At 41.7% G+C, this 15,023-nt stretch overlaps 2 protein-coding genes across 2 annotated transcripts in view; one reads left to right on the top strand and one right to left on the bottom strand.

Annotated features, from left to right (window-relative positions):
• Window positions 1–246: 246 nt before the first annotated feature.
• On the bottom strand, window positions 247–3,223 carry ccn1 (cellular communication network factor 1). The gene is made up of 5 exons (XM_088927716.1): window positions 2,980–3,223; window positions 2,407–2,620; window positions 1,681–2,034; window positions 1,351–1,550; window positions 247–1,213 (listed from the first exon to the last, which is right to left on the bottom strand). Exons 1-5 carry the CDS (start codon window positions 3,025–3,027, stop codon window positions 911–913), a joined length of 1,119 nt encoding a protein of 372 aa, XP_088783842.1. The 5' UTR covers window positions 3,028–3,223; the 3' UTR covers window positions 247–910.
• A 9,410-nt stretch (window positions 3,224–12,633) lies between these two features.
• Window positions 12,634–15,023, top strand: part of ddah1 (dimethylarginine dimethylaminohydrolase 1) — a 66,818-nt gene continuing 64,428 nt past the window's right edge. Inside the window, exon 1 of the mRNA XM_088926604.1 lies at window positions 12,634–13,105. Coding sequence (XP_088782730.1) covers window positions 12,812–13,105 — 294 coding nt within the window. The 5' untranslated portion in view covers window positions 12,634–12,811. The remainder of the gene's footprint in view (window positions 13,106–15,023) is intronic.

Raw genomic sequence — 15,023 nt, 5'->3', positions numbered from 1 at the left:
AGATAGTTTTGAGTTCAATAAGAGCAGAATATTTGAAAAGGTTAACTTTGAACCAGCTGATATTTGCACTGAAAATGTAGAAATGACCTGGTGTTGTTTAATGTTCGTCCAACAGATTTGAGGCGCAAGACTGAAAAGGGGGCTTTTATAAGTGTAAATTCACATGAAAGGTATTTTTGCCAATATGAAGACTTAAACACAAATACAATTCCTATAAAAACACTAAGACTGAAGAATCAGACCAAGTTTCATAAATAAATCCTTTTTTATTTTGAACAATATAAAATTAAATCCTTTTTTACAATTTATTCCAGTATGAGATTTTATATCCAAATAAAGTAGCTACATTTTGATAAATAATATTAAAAATAACATTCATTCTTTGACAAAAAGTATCTCCATTTGCTCTTTCAATGTCTTTCTGGAAGAGATAATTGATAGCTGCCACATCCGTGAACTCTAGTGCTCACATAAGCAAGGACTGTCGCCACTGGCTTGTTGCACAAGCTCATGGTGGTGTCTCTCTTGGGATACAGGTAATAGTACACACAATTAAGTTATGTTTATATATATATCTAGAACAATTATCTACAGTTTGTGTCATGTCTTAAACTTACAAAATATACACAAGAGTCAGTATTAAGAAACAAATTCTACAGCCCTAATTACAGTTTGCTCCAGAACGAAGCTACCACTGATGCTCCAGTATTATGAAGCGTTTTTTTTACAGAAATGATAAGAGTGCTGTTCTGTTGTCCAGCTACACAGTGCACTTCACCCAGTCCTCATGGTGCATGTCCATAATTCCTTGGGAATTTTGTGGCGAAAGGAGGCGGCGTTCAGTCCATTTGCATTGTTTAGTCTCTGTTTCAATGGACGCTGCTGTGAGTCTTTCGCCATCCCAGTGGAGCTAATCTCTGAACTTGTGGATGTCATTGAAGAGTCTGTAGAAAGGGTAGGAGGCTTCATTGGTGTGAGGGCAGTTGTAGGTGCACTTGCAGGACTGAATCATCATGACCTGCTTGCTGAAGGCCTCCCCGTCCTCACAGCGGAACTTGACCTTGACCGTGCGGGTCTGCTGGGGGCTGCAGCACCTCCCATCCGCACAGGAACCGCAGTATTTGGGCCGGTATTTCTTCAGGCTGGAGCACCCCGCATACGAGATCCTCACGGCCTGGCTGGACTTCCTCGTTCGGCTGCACTTCTTTCCACTCTGGAAAAGCAAAGGAGGAACAAAGTCTTAAATGAAGGCTGCACTGGCAGGGGTTCGATTTATTTCTCCCTTGCATATCCAGGGCAGACTCTCTTGGGTAGTGATGGGGCTTCAATAGCCCCGACTCAAATACATACCTTTAAGCTGGTGTAGGGTGACTGGGTGCAGGGCCGGACTTCACAGATGCGCGTCTCCTTCACCAGCTTGCAGTCCCTGTTGTTGTTGGTAACCCTAGTGGAGATGCCCGTGCCGCAGGTCTTCGAGCACTGTGACCAAGGTGTGGTCTGGATGATGCACTTCTGGCTGTCAAACGCATGGCTCTCAAGCTGGCGGTAGGCTGCAGGAAAAAACATGAGACATAAGTTAATCTTGGAGAGGCTCTCACTGCCAGCCAGTCACCAAAGCATCTAACCATCAGACCAATGATGATGATGAACACATTGAAGTTATATCCATGTGACACTTACCAGGCAGAGACTTGAGACCTCCCTTGACTATGGCAATGAGCTCGTTGATGTTGGTGAGGTGATTGTCTGAGTCTTCAGGCTTGATGTCTTTGTCAAAGGTCTTGCTCAGCTGTCCCCTGGAATCGGGCACCTTGCCTTCATCACAAACCCATTCCTCACAGCACTGACCAGTCACCTTCACTAGTCTGGGATTGGCACAGCCCAGGTTGGGCAGGGACAGTTCCTGAGGGCACAGTGGGATGCACCCCACAGCCCCGTCAATACAGGTGCACTGGTGCTTGCAGTTCGGCTGGAAACTCTCTCCATTCTGGTAAATCTTGCTGTTGTATTCACAGGGTCTTCCTTCTGACCTGGCTGTAAGGACAGACAAAAAAAAATCTAAGTACCTTAAAAGCTTAAGTTACAGACTAAGAAAAGTGAATGTAACTATTTTTTTTCCTCTGTTGAGCTTCGTTGACCACAATTTACAGTACAAATTCCTCAGATACCCTAGAGACCTGAGGGCTGAACAATGAGCTACTTAGGAATCACTTTTCCTTCTGCAGGACGTATAAGCCCTGCGTTTAGTCCAGACGCTGAATTACATTCCAGACTGCTGAAATCACATGCCTTTCTGCCAAAGCGAAGAACAACAAAGCGTAACCATACATGGTCTAAAGACTATGGAACTTTCCTGGTAATAATCTCCCCAACCCACGTCCTTTTTTCAAAGTCTGAGAGATCTACCTCGGCAGATGCCTCTCGGAGCCCCCAGGATAGCTCCGAAGTTGCACTCCAGCCCCTTGGTGTGATCGCAGGGCTCGGTCTTGCTGCAGTCCTCGTTGAGCTGCCTGGCGCAGACTCGACAGCAGCCGCATCCATCCAGAACAAGACTGACGCCCGGAGCGCACCTGGGCACCTCCCGGGGACAGGCGCATTCCGACGGGCAAGATGAGAGGACCTGTGGGCAAATTCAGGAGTACCGGAATAAACAAGTGACCTAGCAAATGATTAACAGTTGTATCTAAAGCAAGCCTCTCTCTTCCTAAATTATGGGGGGTGTTTTTGGTTTCAAATTGTTCTCTCAATGGAATACCAGCTCTAAATCAAAACGTCGGTCACGCTAATCAATACTTCTTCAACTTACTAAAGTTCAACAACTGCTGAAAATCTTCTTAAAACTTGAGAAACCTATTACTTGTCTCCTTTACAGAAACTGCTACACACGGTCGTACTATATATATATGTATGTTAGAGAGCGAGAGGTCAATACACAGTACTTATCCCGTAAAAAGTTTTAAAACGAAAATACTAACTTACCATGCTGAAACTTCCCGAGATGATAACGACAAGCGGCAACAGCAACATCTCGGCGTTTTCGTTCTGTTCTAGAGACTTTCAAAGAAAACAAAGGTCGTCTCTTCCTTGTCTGTACAATATTAAAAAAGGTCTTCTTCGGAGGAATCGAACGGTAGCGAAGACGCGGTATCTCGTTTGTTTTGTAGTCTGGCAGGTAGCAGGGAGCTGCTGCTGCCTATAGCTGTGGTTGCAGTTGCACTGTGGTGAAACTCCGCTCCACCAGGCTTATATACTGTAGTGAAGCTGACGCAGTGTTGGCTGAATGTTGAACTGTTCCGAAAACTATGCAAGGAATGTTTCTTGGCGCGTTTTCCATCCAAGCTAAGCACCACCCTGTCTAAGTTTTTTTTTCTGAAATGGATTTTCCTCTTGCAATGAGGGCACTTTTTTGCTTCTTCCCTCATGCTGTTGCCCTCCTTTCTAAAACGATTTAAAGGCTTTATGTTCTTCTTATTATTATTATATTCTTAATACTTATTATTATTATTATTATTATTATTTATTATTATGCAAACGGGGGATATCATTAGCTCTCCTTATTCCTAGAAGGGGCACTGATGTTGATATTGAGTGGACAGTTAAAAAGCAATGAACTTGAAAGCAACAGCGCCATATTCTTATCTTGCGAGCTTCCCGGGTCATTTTAAATTTCAAAGAGAAGTTCAAAATCCACGTAGCCAACAAGCCGAGTGTTTGATGTGGGCCCAGGCTCTGTTTGCAGATTTCGTCAGCACGAATTCCAACATTTTTATTCAGAGAAAGCCCATCCCCCTCCTCGCATTCCTGCAAGAATGAGTTACCGAACTGGGACCACACGCAGAAGAAAACTCGAGCTGGAAGTGGAATGCAAGCGCGTGTGGTGTTTTGTCATATAGCCAGTTTTAGAGGTGTTATGTAACGGTTTAATTATTTTATGACACACTGCAATCTCTGCGGTAGAATACCACCTGTCCATTAATCAGCAAATCTAGTTTAGGATACCTGCCATAATTTTAATTGCAATCTCTCCCTTCGCCCCTTCGGGCTGCATTTATTACCGCCAGAAAACTGGGAAGACCGTTTCGGTCCTCTACTGCAAGTGGCACTTTTTTTCGATTCTTATATAAAATTGCCAAAGCTGGCGGTTTTGGAGGGGGTCACCCTTAGCGAGGCTCGTAAGACGTCTTAAATGCTTTCCTACAGAGCCTGGAAATAAAGTAAACTTTACAACTTCTATTTTTGGCCCTGTATCCTCTTTATTCCATTGTGCTAAGCAATTCCAGATGGGGAAGCAGACTCCAGACGTAACAATATTGCCATATTTGGTATGGCAGTAGCCTGCATTATTAACATATTTCTACTTCAGTTAACCAACCACAAAGCATTCCTGACAGCTTAAAGGGTTGTTAAATATGTTCTCCATACAGGAAATTCCTTACCGTTCCTTGGGTTAATTTACTTTTCACGCAATCTGTCCATCACGATTTAAATAAAAAATACCATTTGTGATCCAATTTTCCACATAAGATTTTAGTTTGGGGAGAAAAAATAGCATAGTAGTTTAGTCTACTTTTCAACGGGGTTCAAATAAGTGACATTCCATTGAAATTCGAAATTCTTATAAGATTATTAGTAGTTCCAAACTGGATTTGGACGAGAAGGCTTATTTTTGAGGATCTAGAAAGAATTGCTTTGGGTAACGAAGGAATAAGATGCGTAAAATATTTTCCAGTACATTGTTTTCTAATTATTATCTATATAAATTAAGGCATTTTGTATAAATCTTCGGAACACCAGCAATGGATATAAAAGTCATGAAACGTATGTTTCATACAAATAATGGGGATTAATAACGAAAAGCTTTACATACTGTATATCCAGTACATTTAAAGACGCGAGGGGATGCTTTTGCAGTCGAGGAGGGAGAATATTTCAATGGTAAGTTGTTTTTCTTAAGCGTGTTTTAAATCGCATTTTGAATGTATCTATTAAGACACCTCGCAGTTTTATGACAAGCTTATTTTAACATTAAATTACAGTATAAGCATGCGGTACATTTAGTGTGACAAATTACAGTTTGACGGTAATTGTACTACACAACTTTACGCACTTGCTGGCTTCTTGCCAGCCTCTGTTGATACAATGTATACGTGTATTTAATATATGTATAACGGCAAAAACAAAACACGGTTTGTAAAGTCTAAGGGCTCTTTCTGTTTTAAAACTGTGTCTGCGTTGTATACTTCGATCGACACACTAGATGGCGATGTGCTGCGGGTACTATTTGGCTATCTGTATCAAGTGCGAAGATAAAGTTAATGGGAAATGCCACGGATAGCTAGTTCAGTGTTCAGTTTGATATTTACAGTGATCTAAAGAACTGTTCAGGCATTATTTATGTCTGCCAGTCTCTAAAGGTATTTGTTTTCTCTACCGGTAAATGAGGGGGGTGGAAATAGTATTACAGTATAGAAGAGGTTTACAATTAGCAAACGGAAGGAATGATACAGTGCAGATTCAGAAGCATCATACTGAATGGTTTTGCTAAGCTATTTATATATAGATTCTATATAGAATGAAAACTAACAATCCCTCACGTTTCACCAAATACGGAGCGCAGTATAGGAAACTGCGTGTCAGGTATACGCGATTGTATCTCCCAAGCGAAGTCAGCGAACGTGTCCCGCGCTGAGAGCAGATTATCGGAAAGGTTACAAACGAGAGGATCCGATTCGGCCCATCTGTGTTATTCATATTCTCGTTTAGATGTAATCACATATCTTGGGCTGCTCAACTTAACTTTCATATAAGTAGCTGTCCGACACTGGGAGGAAGCACGTGTCAGTATAACTTGTCGATGCACATCAGCATGCTAATTTAAACCAGGACAGGAACTGTTCATCTGAAAAGGTGCTTGCCGCGCTTGGGTATTCTCCAGTATGATGTAGACGTCAGTAGTGCAATGAAAAGTATAATTTGTGTTTCAATGGAAACAACAGAGCCTTCATTTTAAGATGAGAAAACAAGGAAGAAACTGTTCCCAGGAAGCGGTATTAGAGGAGAAACACTGTCACAGACTGTCCAGCACTCTGTGACTGCGTCCTGGGTTGGTCTGACAGACTGTTGCACCGTGACGTACACTTGGAAGCATGTCCTTCAGATTCCTTATTTTTCAGATGAATGGTGTTTTTCAGAAACAGTGCTGTCATTGTAATCAAGGCAGGGAAGGTGGAATAAATTCCATTATTGTTCCGCCATCAACACTGTTGCATATTCAGGAAACATTACAAGTCTTGGCTGGAGCTCCTGATGCTGTAATGGTAAGAATAATATTTTCCTGGCACATTCCAAAAGAGTCCCAATAGGAGCACTATTTCTTGTCAGACAGAGGGTATAACTCCTGGTCCTTCGTAGCCTTGCTACATCATGTTTTCATTGCATGTAAAAACAGTTCCCCCACAGTGTCAGACTCCAGAGCTCAGGGACACATGTCCTTCAGCTGGAATACAATGGCTTGTTGGAGTTTCTTTAAGCACTGTCACTGCCACACTAATTTACAAAGCTTTCTGCTGGGTCTCCCTCCAGAGAAGGGCTGAGCTCTTGGTAGTGTTTTTATTAGGTTGCAATGGAACAAGTAAACGTTTATTCCCTGCTGAAAAGAGAAGAAAAGACACAACATTTTGGCTGTGGAGCCTTCTTCAGGTGTGTTTTTAGTAGGACAACAGATTGAGAAGCAAGGTTTTATGTCTTTGTTAAACCAATCATGTAATTATGCACAGATGTCATTTTATTGGTTATTTGTATGAAATAGAACTAGGCACCTTCATACTGTAAACCAATAAAGCAAATCCTTGTGCCTTTCATTCAATGGTGAAACAAAAACATGGGTCTGGAGTGTGGATGAATTCCAGGTATGCAGTGGTTACAAACCAATGGCTATGCATTGTAAACTGTCCTTAGTGAAGGAAGAAAGGAATTTACCACATAGCAAGACTGAATATATGCAGGTTGGGAGCAACATTTTTTTAAGTGCTAACTGATTTTCTGAAGAAATTAGAGCCTTGCAGCTGCTATTTCATGTTTCTTAATGTTAATTACTATCTTTTAGGGAAAAGCTTACACTTTTAAGCAGTGCCCTTCAAGCAGAAAAGAGAAGTAAATTTATAATGCACAAATAATTCAGATTCTACATCCATTTCAACAGCAGTTGTCACTTCCTGTTTGGATTTTAATTTCACAGATTGAATGTTTTACAGAAGTAATTGTTTTCTCTGTCCTCAGTTTCTTTGAAAATCTGTTTTGCAAAGGTCTGCATTCACAATGTTGCACAATTCAGAAAAGTTAAAATAAATTACACAGGTAATTCGCATTGTGCTGTACTGTACACAGTCATTTATGTCAGGAGTATATTGCAGTATCTGTAAAGCATGGGAATATTGATTCAGTATGGATGGAAATATTGTAAACAGTGTGTGTTAGTAACAAAAGGCTGGAGGTGAGGAGTTCTATGCTGTTAGTCCTCCTTGTCTGAACCTCCACAGCTCACAGTCCTTCCTTTGTCTTATCATTTCTCCCCAGAGGAAAGCAGATCTTATGGCTGCATGTGGCAGACTGCACTGGGAAGTCCTTCTCTGAGTGAAACACCAGAAAAGGACCAGGTGTGCAGTACTGTCTCCATGTGGACAGTAGAGCAGTGTGCCTTACACTTCTCTTTCCCATTTCTGCATGCTCATGTCTCTGGGGTGCAGAGATGACCAAACAGACAAGAGATTACATAAGGAATCAGGCTTGACATGAGCATCTACACCAGGAACTGAACACAGTCTCCAACAGGCATTTGTTCACCAGGCATACAAAACATTCATTGGAGTCATCGTAAATGTGCAGGTGCTTGGACTGAAAGATCAAAAGCTCAACCAACCATTAAATACATGAAACCTGCAAAAACAGGTAATGGATCATATGACGGAAATTATCGTATAACAACTTATCGATTAAGTGTAATGAAGGGCATATGCAATGCTCCAATAAATGTTTGTACAGTAGGAGGGGAGCCAGTGTATATGGCAAACATAATAAGAAGCTTACATAATAATACATAGGGGAGCTCTGTATAACCAACTGCTGTACTGTATGTGATCACGTACAGGACAGTGCAGATTTTTAGGACGAGTGTGCGAGAGAAGAGGTTGGAAGAGGAAGATGGGGCAGGGTGGGGTTTCCCAGAGGAGGAAGAGTGTTTAGGGAAAGGAGTCGGGGAAGGAGGATGAAGTAGGTAGGAGGTTCTCATCGGTGTCTGGAGGAACATCCTGCTCAGGGCTGACTGCCAGTCTTCCCTTTTAGACACCATGGAAAATACCTTCATTAGTACACAAAGCACATCAGAAAGAGTTTCCAAACTGCAGGCTGTTTACACTGCTTCTGACTTGATACCAGGCCAAATATTCAGAGCACTGGGACCTGCCGCTCAGAAAGATGTTGAAGTGAAAAGTCCCCTTTTTACATTTACGTAACACATGAATAAAATAGAATAAATGTATTAACAGCAAATGCACATTGGGGTTTTGAATATATATGTACAGTGGAAAATTTCTGTAATTTGTATGAACCAAGGTTTATTTTTCATATTATTGGTCTGAAGACCGATGGCGTGAATTAGTCTTTTAATGTATTTTTATTACCCTGTCACTTTCTGCATCATCGGCCAAGTTAGTGTTCACATGTGCTCTGCTGGACAGCCTGGGCCTCTGTCCTGCTGTTCCCATCACTCTCAGTCCTGACTCTGAATGGGCTCCATCAGCCCAGCAGGCTGCTGTTGTACTTTCTGATTTCATAATGCTGAGGCCAGATAAAATAGTTCGCTTGAAAATGTCCACATTTTATCCACGCAGCTTTTTCATCTCCATAAACAGGATTAACCCTGATACACGAGCCTATTCCATCACAAGTTTAGGCAACAATTCACTCAAAAGCACTCAGTCATTACAAGCTCAATCAAAACTAAGATCACCTGATTATTTTAAATGATCAAATTTTAAATCAGTCTTTATCAGGAGAATACGGCAACATTTGATAATGATGTTATTGGATTTGTAAGGATTCAAACTTGAAAGAAAAATATGCTGTATATAAACTGTTATTATTGATGTATTAGAAATATAATGAATGTTGTGTTCTCTGTTGTGTCCTAACAAGCTAGTTATCAGAGTCTATCTTCACTGATGTACAGTGTGTGGCTCTTTATGTCCCATTATAACTGTTGTGCTGTTGCTCCCTATAGCAGTAACTTCAGCTCTTGCAATGAAACTCAGTTCCCACTCCGTCTGATGGGAAAACCCACAGTCTCTTCTCTGCTGCTATGAGCTGTTCAACAGTGCTTATAGGACCTGCTGCAACAGAGCTTGCTGCTTTCCAAGCGCTGAGTGTTATTCTTGACTTCTCCAGAATCTGTAACTGGTACATGTCTGAGGCATTGAAGCATCCCCTGAGCATGATGCTGCCGCCACCAAGCCTGACTATAAGGATGGTGTAGACTGGGAGATGGGGTGTGTTGGGTCTGTGCCAAGCATAATACTTGGCATTTAGATGAAAATGTTGCAGTTTGGTCTCATGTGTCCACAGCACCATTTGTTCCAATTTTTCAGCATCAGTCTGGTGCTTTGTTGAAAACTCCATGCGGGACATGAGATGGGTTTTCTACTCTGCCATACAGGTTTGTGACTGGGATGTTGTTAACTGATGCACATTTTTCCCAGCTGTTGAACTGTCTAAACTCCATTAAACTCTTTCAAAGTTGTCTTTGACCATACAAAGGTGTCCCTCACCAGCTTCCTCCTTGTCCAGCTGCTCAGTTCGGATGGACAGCCCGATCTAGGCAGTGTCTGGGTGGTAAGATGCACCCTTCATTTCTTGATGATTGACTAGACCGTGCTCACAGGGATCTTCAGACCTCTCCTGATCTGTGCTTTTCAGTGACGTTATACCTGACTTGTTTTGAAAACTCCTTGGTCTTCATGGTTGAGCTTTTGCTTGACATTCCCTACCTGACCAAGGAACCTCACATAAACAGGTTTTTTACTCTGAAATCATGTGAACCACTATCGATACACACGGATAAGGGCCACTCAATTAATTGTGTGGCTCATCAAGGGGGTTTTGTGTACCTATATTAATTTAGGGTTTGACAATTTATTCAATCCTGACTTTTCTATTTTTCTTTTTTCCATTATCTATTTACTTATTTCTTTTGTGTATTGATTCAAATGTGTGGAGTAGGTTGTGTACATAACAAATATTAATTGTTACAGTACTTAATAGTGCCATGACTACAAGCTTTAAAGTAGCAAATGTGAAAACTGTGCAAAGATATGAACATTTTTGCAAGGCACAATATTTATGTGTTAATGCACTAGGACAGCATGTTAAATGTTATAAAATAATGTGAAAATATAATTTATTCAAATATACACTACACTATGTGCACAGGTTCATTATATCTGTAGTTTTAAATTAGAAGGGAATGTTTCAAACCTAATTAATATGATTGTATCTTAAAAAAAACTTTGCTGAGAGAATTAGCAGTCCTTTACTGTTATTCTGCTGTTTGGCACTGAAATATTGGCCAGGATGACAACTTTTGAAACAGAAGGTGAAACTAGAAGGATTGAAATGGAGAGGGGATGCAGTTTCACAGGTTAGGTATGGACCCGCAGAACAAGGTGAAAAAGCTCCCTGGAATGTGGAATTAGGAGAGCATTTCCTGTTTTCTTCTGGGCTGTGAATAAGGAAGGAAGTCGGGTTCTGTTCAGACATCCATGCAGCCTGGGTTCCTGTAAAGGAAAAAGCTAAACAGCCAGGAAGCTGTTTACAAAGTGGTTCAGTAGTGTACTTATTGTGAGTCAGTGAAGAGGACTGCTTGGAATGGTATATGATTGAATTAGCTGTGTGCAGAAGGAGATACCTGTGTGTTGAACTAGCTGAGCATGCTCCTGATTTACTTTTACATTTTGGTGCACTACCAAGGGCTATGCCAAGGGCTATCCTTCTGCTGCACCCCAGAGCTCTGGAATTCTATCCCAAAGGGTACCAGAGAGTCACCTTTCCTGACCGCTTTCAAATCCAGACTCAAAACCTTCTTTTTCAAAAAGCCTTTTATTTAATTGACGTCTGTGTCTGCTCCTTGCATATTCAACTGTGTTTGTTTTTAATTGTGCAACCCTGTTATATCTTATAATTGTTTTTTTCTTATGGTAAAGTGCTGTGAGAATCTACTTTTAAAGGCACTATATAAAAATTATAATTATAAATAAAATAAAGTTCATTAAGCGCCAGAATAAATCTTCATATTTAACAAAAGTAAAATTTTAAATGATTAAAAAAGCATCCTTAAACATGTTATAGTTAGAAAAAAGATGTACAGGTACTCCTCTAAGTACAAGTATCTTACTTATTCTAAATAAGTTACTTAACAGCTGGTGGCAGCCTGAATGGAGTAGTATCTGATGTACTTTGGGAGTGAACTAATAGGTGAGCTGGAAAGAGCTATGTCATGTGACATCAGGCCAGTAGCACTTATTACTAGGTCAGCTAATAACTAGAACACAGTGCGTCTGTAACTTAAGGCACGAATGAGCCAGTGCGGTCATACAGTACATGTTGACTTAAACGCTTTAAACCACTTCGTGACTGTGGAGAGATTCTCCCTCCGTCTCTCTCCTCTCCGCCAATGAAATGCGCTTGTTACAAGAGAGCAATGTTTTGCCAATAAAATCAACTCTTGGATTTTTCCAATGAATGAAAAAAAGAATTCGTTTAATGCTAAAACAGAAGGTACTGTATCTATAAATTAATTTGGATTATTTTATCTTGTTCATGTGCGACCACGCTATTCTCAAATTAATGGAATTTAAAACGAAATTTCTTGAGGGATGACACCAACCAAATCCAATAAGACTCGGCTGTCAATAATTTGCAATCCCTGTTGACGTCATTCCACACTTAAAATATAAATACTAAACGTCATCTCCTTCTTTCCCTCGCTTACGTCTTCTTGAATCCCATCTCTACTTGTGCAGCTGCCCGTTGGTCACTCCTCTCTCTCTGCAGGCAGGGGGGTCCAGCCTCCTCCTTCTGTGGCCAGAAGGTCAGTCCTCAGCCAAACTTTTAATAAAACACTACATAATCCTTTCGGTACGCCCAGTTCCTGGGTGGTGGTGTTCTTAGTGAATCCATTTTAGTGGCGCTTAATAATTGACATTATTGCGATTCACATTTGAAACATTTTGTTCCTTAGAACACTTCGCTTCTTCCCTTTTTGAAAGACAAGTTTCCTCGCACTCGCCTTTCTGAGTAGACGAGAAGGGAGCCCGTATGTTTCCTGCCAGCCTCTTGTTACCGCCCGGAGAGCGGACACTGAACTGTGATACCTTTTCATGTGGTTAGGATCATTTGTAGCGTAAAACAAAAAGTAGGCGCTTTCCCATTTCGAAACGAGAAGAACATAAACATGCAACTGTATTTTTATCGAGCCGCGCAGAAGTGAGCCACACATTTTGCGCGATGATTTACAGACGTGAACCCTGAGCTGACAGGTTGCGCGATCTGTGGGGACTGATAGACCCGTGCACGTGACGGTTTGTTAGTGCGCGTCATTCGCGTCCCGGCTCTCGCCTGCTTATTTGTCCTGTCCGCTTCCGAGTTTGCAATATTAGAAAATTAAGACTAATCGAGAGGCTGAGCGAAATAAAAAGACCAGCTCGCGAAAGGCTCACCCCCAATTTTTGTTTCTAGGAAGGGATTTAAATTTGAGCGCAGCATGGCTGGATTGATGGCAGGGTTTGGCAACTTCACTCACGCGGTTGTGCGAGAGATTCCCGCATCCTTTGCCAAAGAAGCACTGAGGACGGGCAGCGCGGAGGTGGACCTGGCCAGGGCTCAGAGAGAGCACGAGCTCTATGTCGGGGTGCTGAAGCACCAGCTCGGGCTTCAAGTGCTCCAGCTGCCCGCCGATGAAAGTCTCCCAGACTGCGTGTTCGTGGAGGACGCAGCCGTGGTGTGTGGAGACACGGCGCTCATAACCAGACCGGGGGCACCCAGCAGAAGGAAAGAGGTATTGCATTGTTAGTGCAAGACCTTAGAGAGCTCTGAGAGGAATAGCATGAAACTGTGCTTTCTAGCCATTACTTAATTAATTGCGCTTTTTATGAAGTGTCAAGTTCTCTGCCTGACGGAGTGAGCCAAATGTTTATCTGAATGACTCTAAATCCTTATGATTGACCGTGTTGGGTAGCACTTCTTTTGTTGCATATTGTATGAGGGTTTGTGTTTCACAGACAACGCCCTTTGAAAGACAGCAGGACCTGCTCAACAGCGGGTTAAGACATGACAGTTGACTGACCGAGTTCATATCAGTATCTACTTCCTTCAGGGGAAGAAGAAGCGTTCTCTGTCACTGTTCTTTAATGGCGCGTGTAGAAATCGATAAAATGTATACATTTCTTTGTTTAAAACGTTCTCAGATGTGTTTTCACTTAGCTCCGTCTGGATGAGACTTTGACAGCGCTCGGCTGTCACAGAGACGCTTTAGTCTTGAGCCTTCCAATATAGAATACCAATTCCAGGGGCTTCACGGCAAAGTTATGCTTATGGTATGTATGCAGTAAAGAGGAGGGGTGCTTGTAATCTATGTGACCTCGTTCAAAATTATTTTTGTTTTACAAATATTAAGTTGCGGGAGCGCATGGTTTAAGTCCGCACGTGTTTCCGCACCGTACAAGACAAGCGGTCAGTCTTTTACTCGGAACCGCAACTTTGTGTCGTCTTCGCTTACACACCCGAAAGCAGCAGTAAAAATACACATTTCCTGGTGAAAACATATGCAGAGATCGGACTGTGCTCCGTTAGGATTGTGAAGACGCTTACAATGTCCACCAGCGACCGACGTGTGGCCCACTGACATGTTTTTGTTTCGTGTAGAACAAGATGTTGATCAAAGTGGAGGATCAGTTAGGTACCTTTAGACTTTTAGTGCCATTGCGCGTCCTTTTCGAGGAGGAATTTCAAATGTGAAGCAATTGGTAGTTCGCTTCATAATTTAAAATATGCAGTAATGTCAATCCCACACCCCAATGTCTGCTAAAATATTTAGTATTAACAGATTTAAAAATACTTAATTTAGTATAATTTCTGTTAAGATTTAATTAGACGCATACACTCTAATACACTAGTCTTATTGCTTTCTTATAAAAGAGCTGCGAGATTAATGGAGCTTGTCATATTTGCCTTAATTTGTGCACTGGAAGATACTATTAATAGATTTTTCTCCTAGCCGCTGAACTGTCTTGTGGAAGGTGCTGTTTGAACAGAGCCCTGTCACATCATGTTAGGGCCAGTTACACTGAGCTTAATTCTGCTGGTAGAGCTTGCTCCAGACAGGCAGAAAGTGGTTACACATCCCATAATTTGTGCCACTAAACGGGGGAATTTTTAAAAACTTTTCAGAACGATCAGAATAAACAGTTGTGGATTGTATGGTCTTTGGTTATGTTTCACAATGCAATGAATGAAAAGTCATGAACGGCACACACTGAAATTCTAACTGCAGTCAAATACACAAGAGTACTATGCTAATTCATTAATTTAATGTTGCCCTTTGTCTTTCTTTGGTGAGGAGTCATTTTAAAATTGAAATTAGTGCAGAAATAGAGAAATTATCACAAAGCTGGTATCTCTATTGAGTGAGGGGGCAGCTTTTCTTTAAACTGGCCAGCAGCCATATCACTCTACAACTCATAACTGGCAACCCCCTGAAGCTAAGCAGGTGTGAGCCTGGTCAGTACCTGGATGGGAGACCTCCTGGGAAAAACTAAGGTTGCTGCTGGAAGTGCTGTTAGTGGGGTCAGCAGGGGGCGCTCACCCTGTGGGTCCTACTGCCCCAGTATAGTGACGGGGACACTATACTGTAAAGAGGCACCGTCCTTCAGATGAGATGTAAAACTGAGGTCCTGACTCTCTGTGGTTGTTAAAAA

The sequence above is a fragment of the Atractosteus spatula genome, chromosome 11 (assembly GCF_055471065.1).
Source record: "Atractosteus spatula isolate fAtrSpa1 chromosome 11, fAtrSpa1.hap1, whole genome shotgun sequence".
NCBI lineage: Eukaryota > Metazoa > Chordata > Actinopteri > Semionotiformes > Lepisosteidae > Atractosteus > Atractosteus spatula.
The sequence above is the reverse complement of the archived record's forward strand: the minus strand, read 5'-3'. Positions and strand labels throughout refer to the sequence as shown.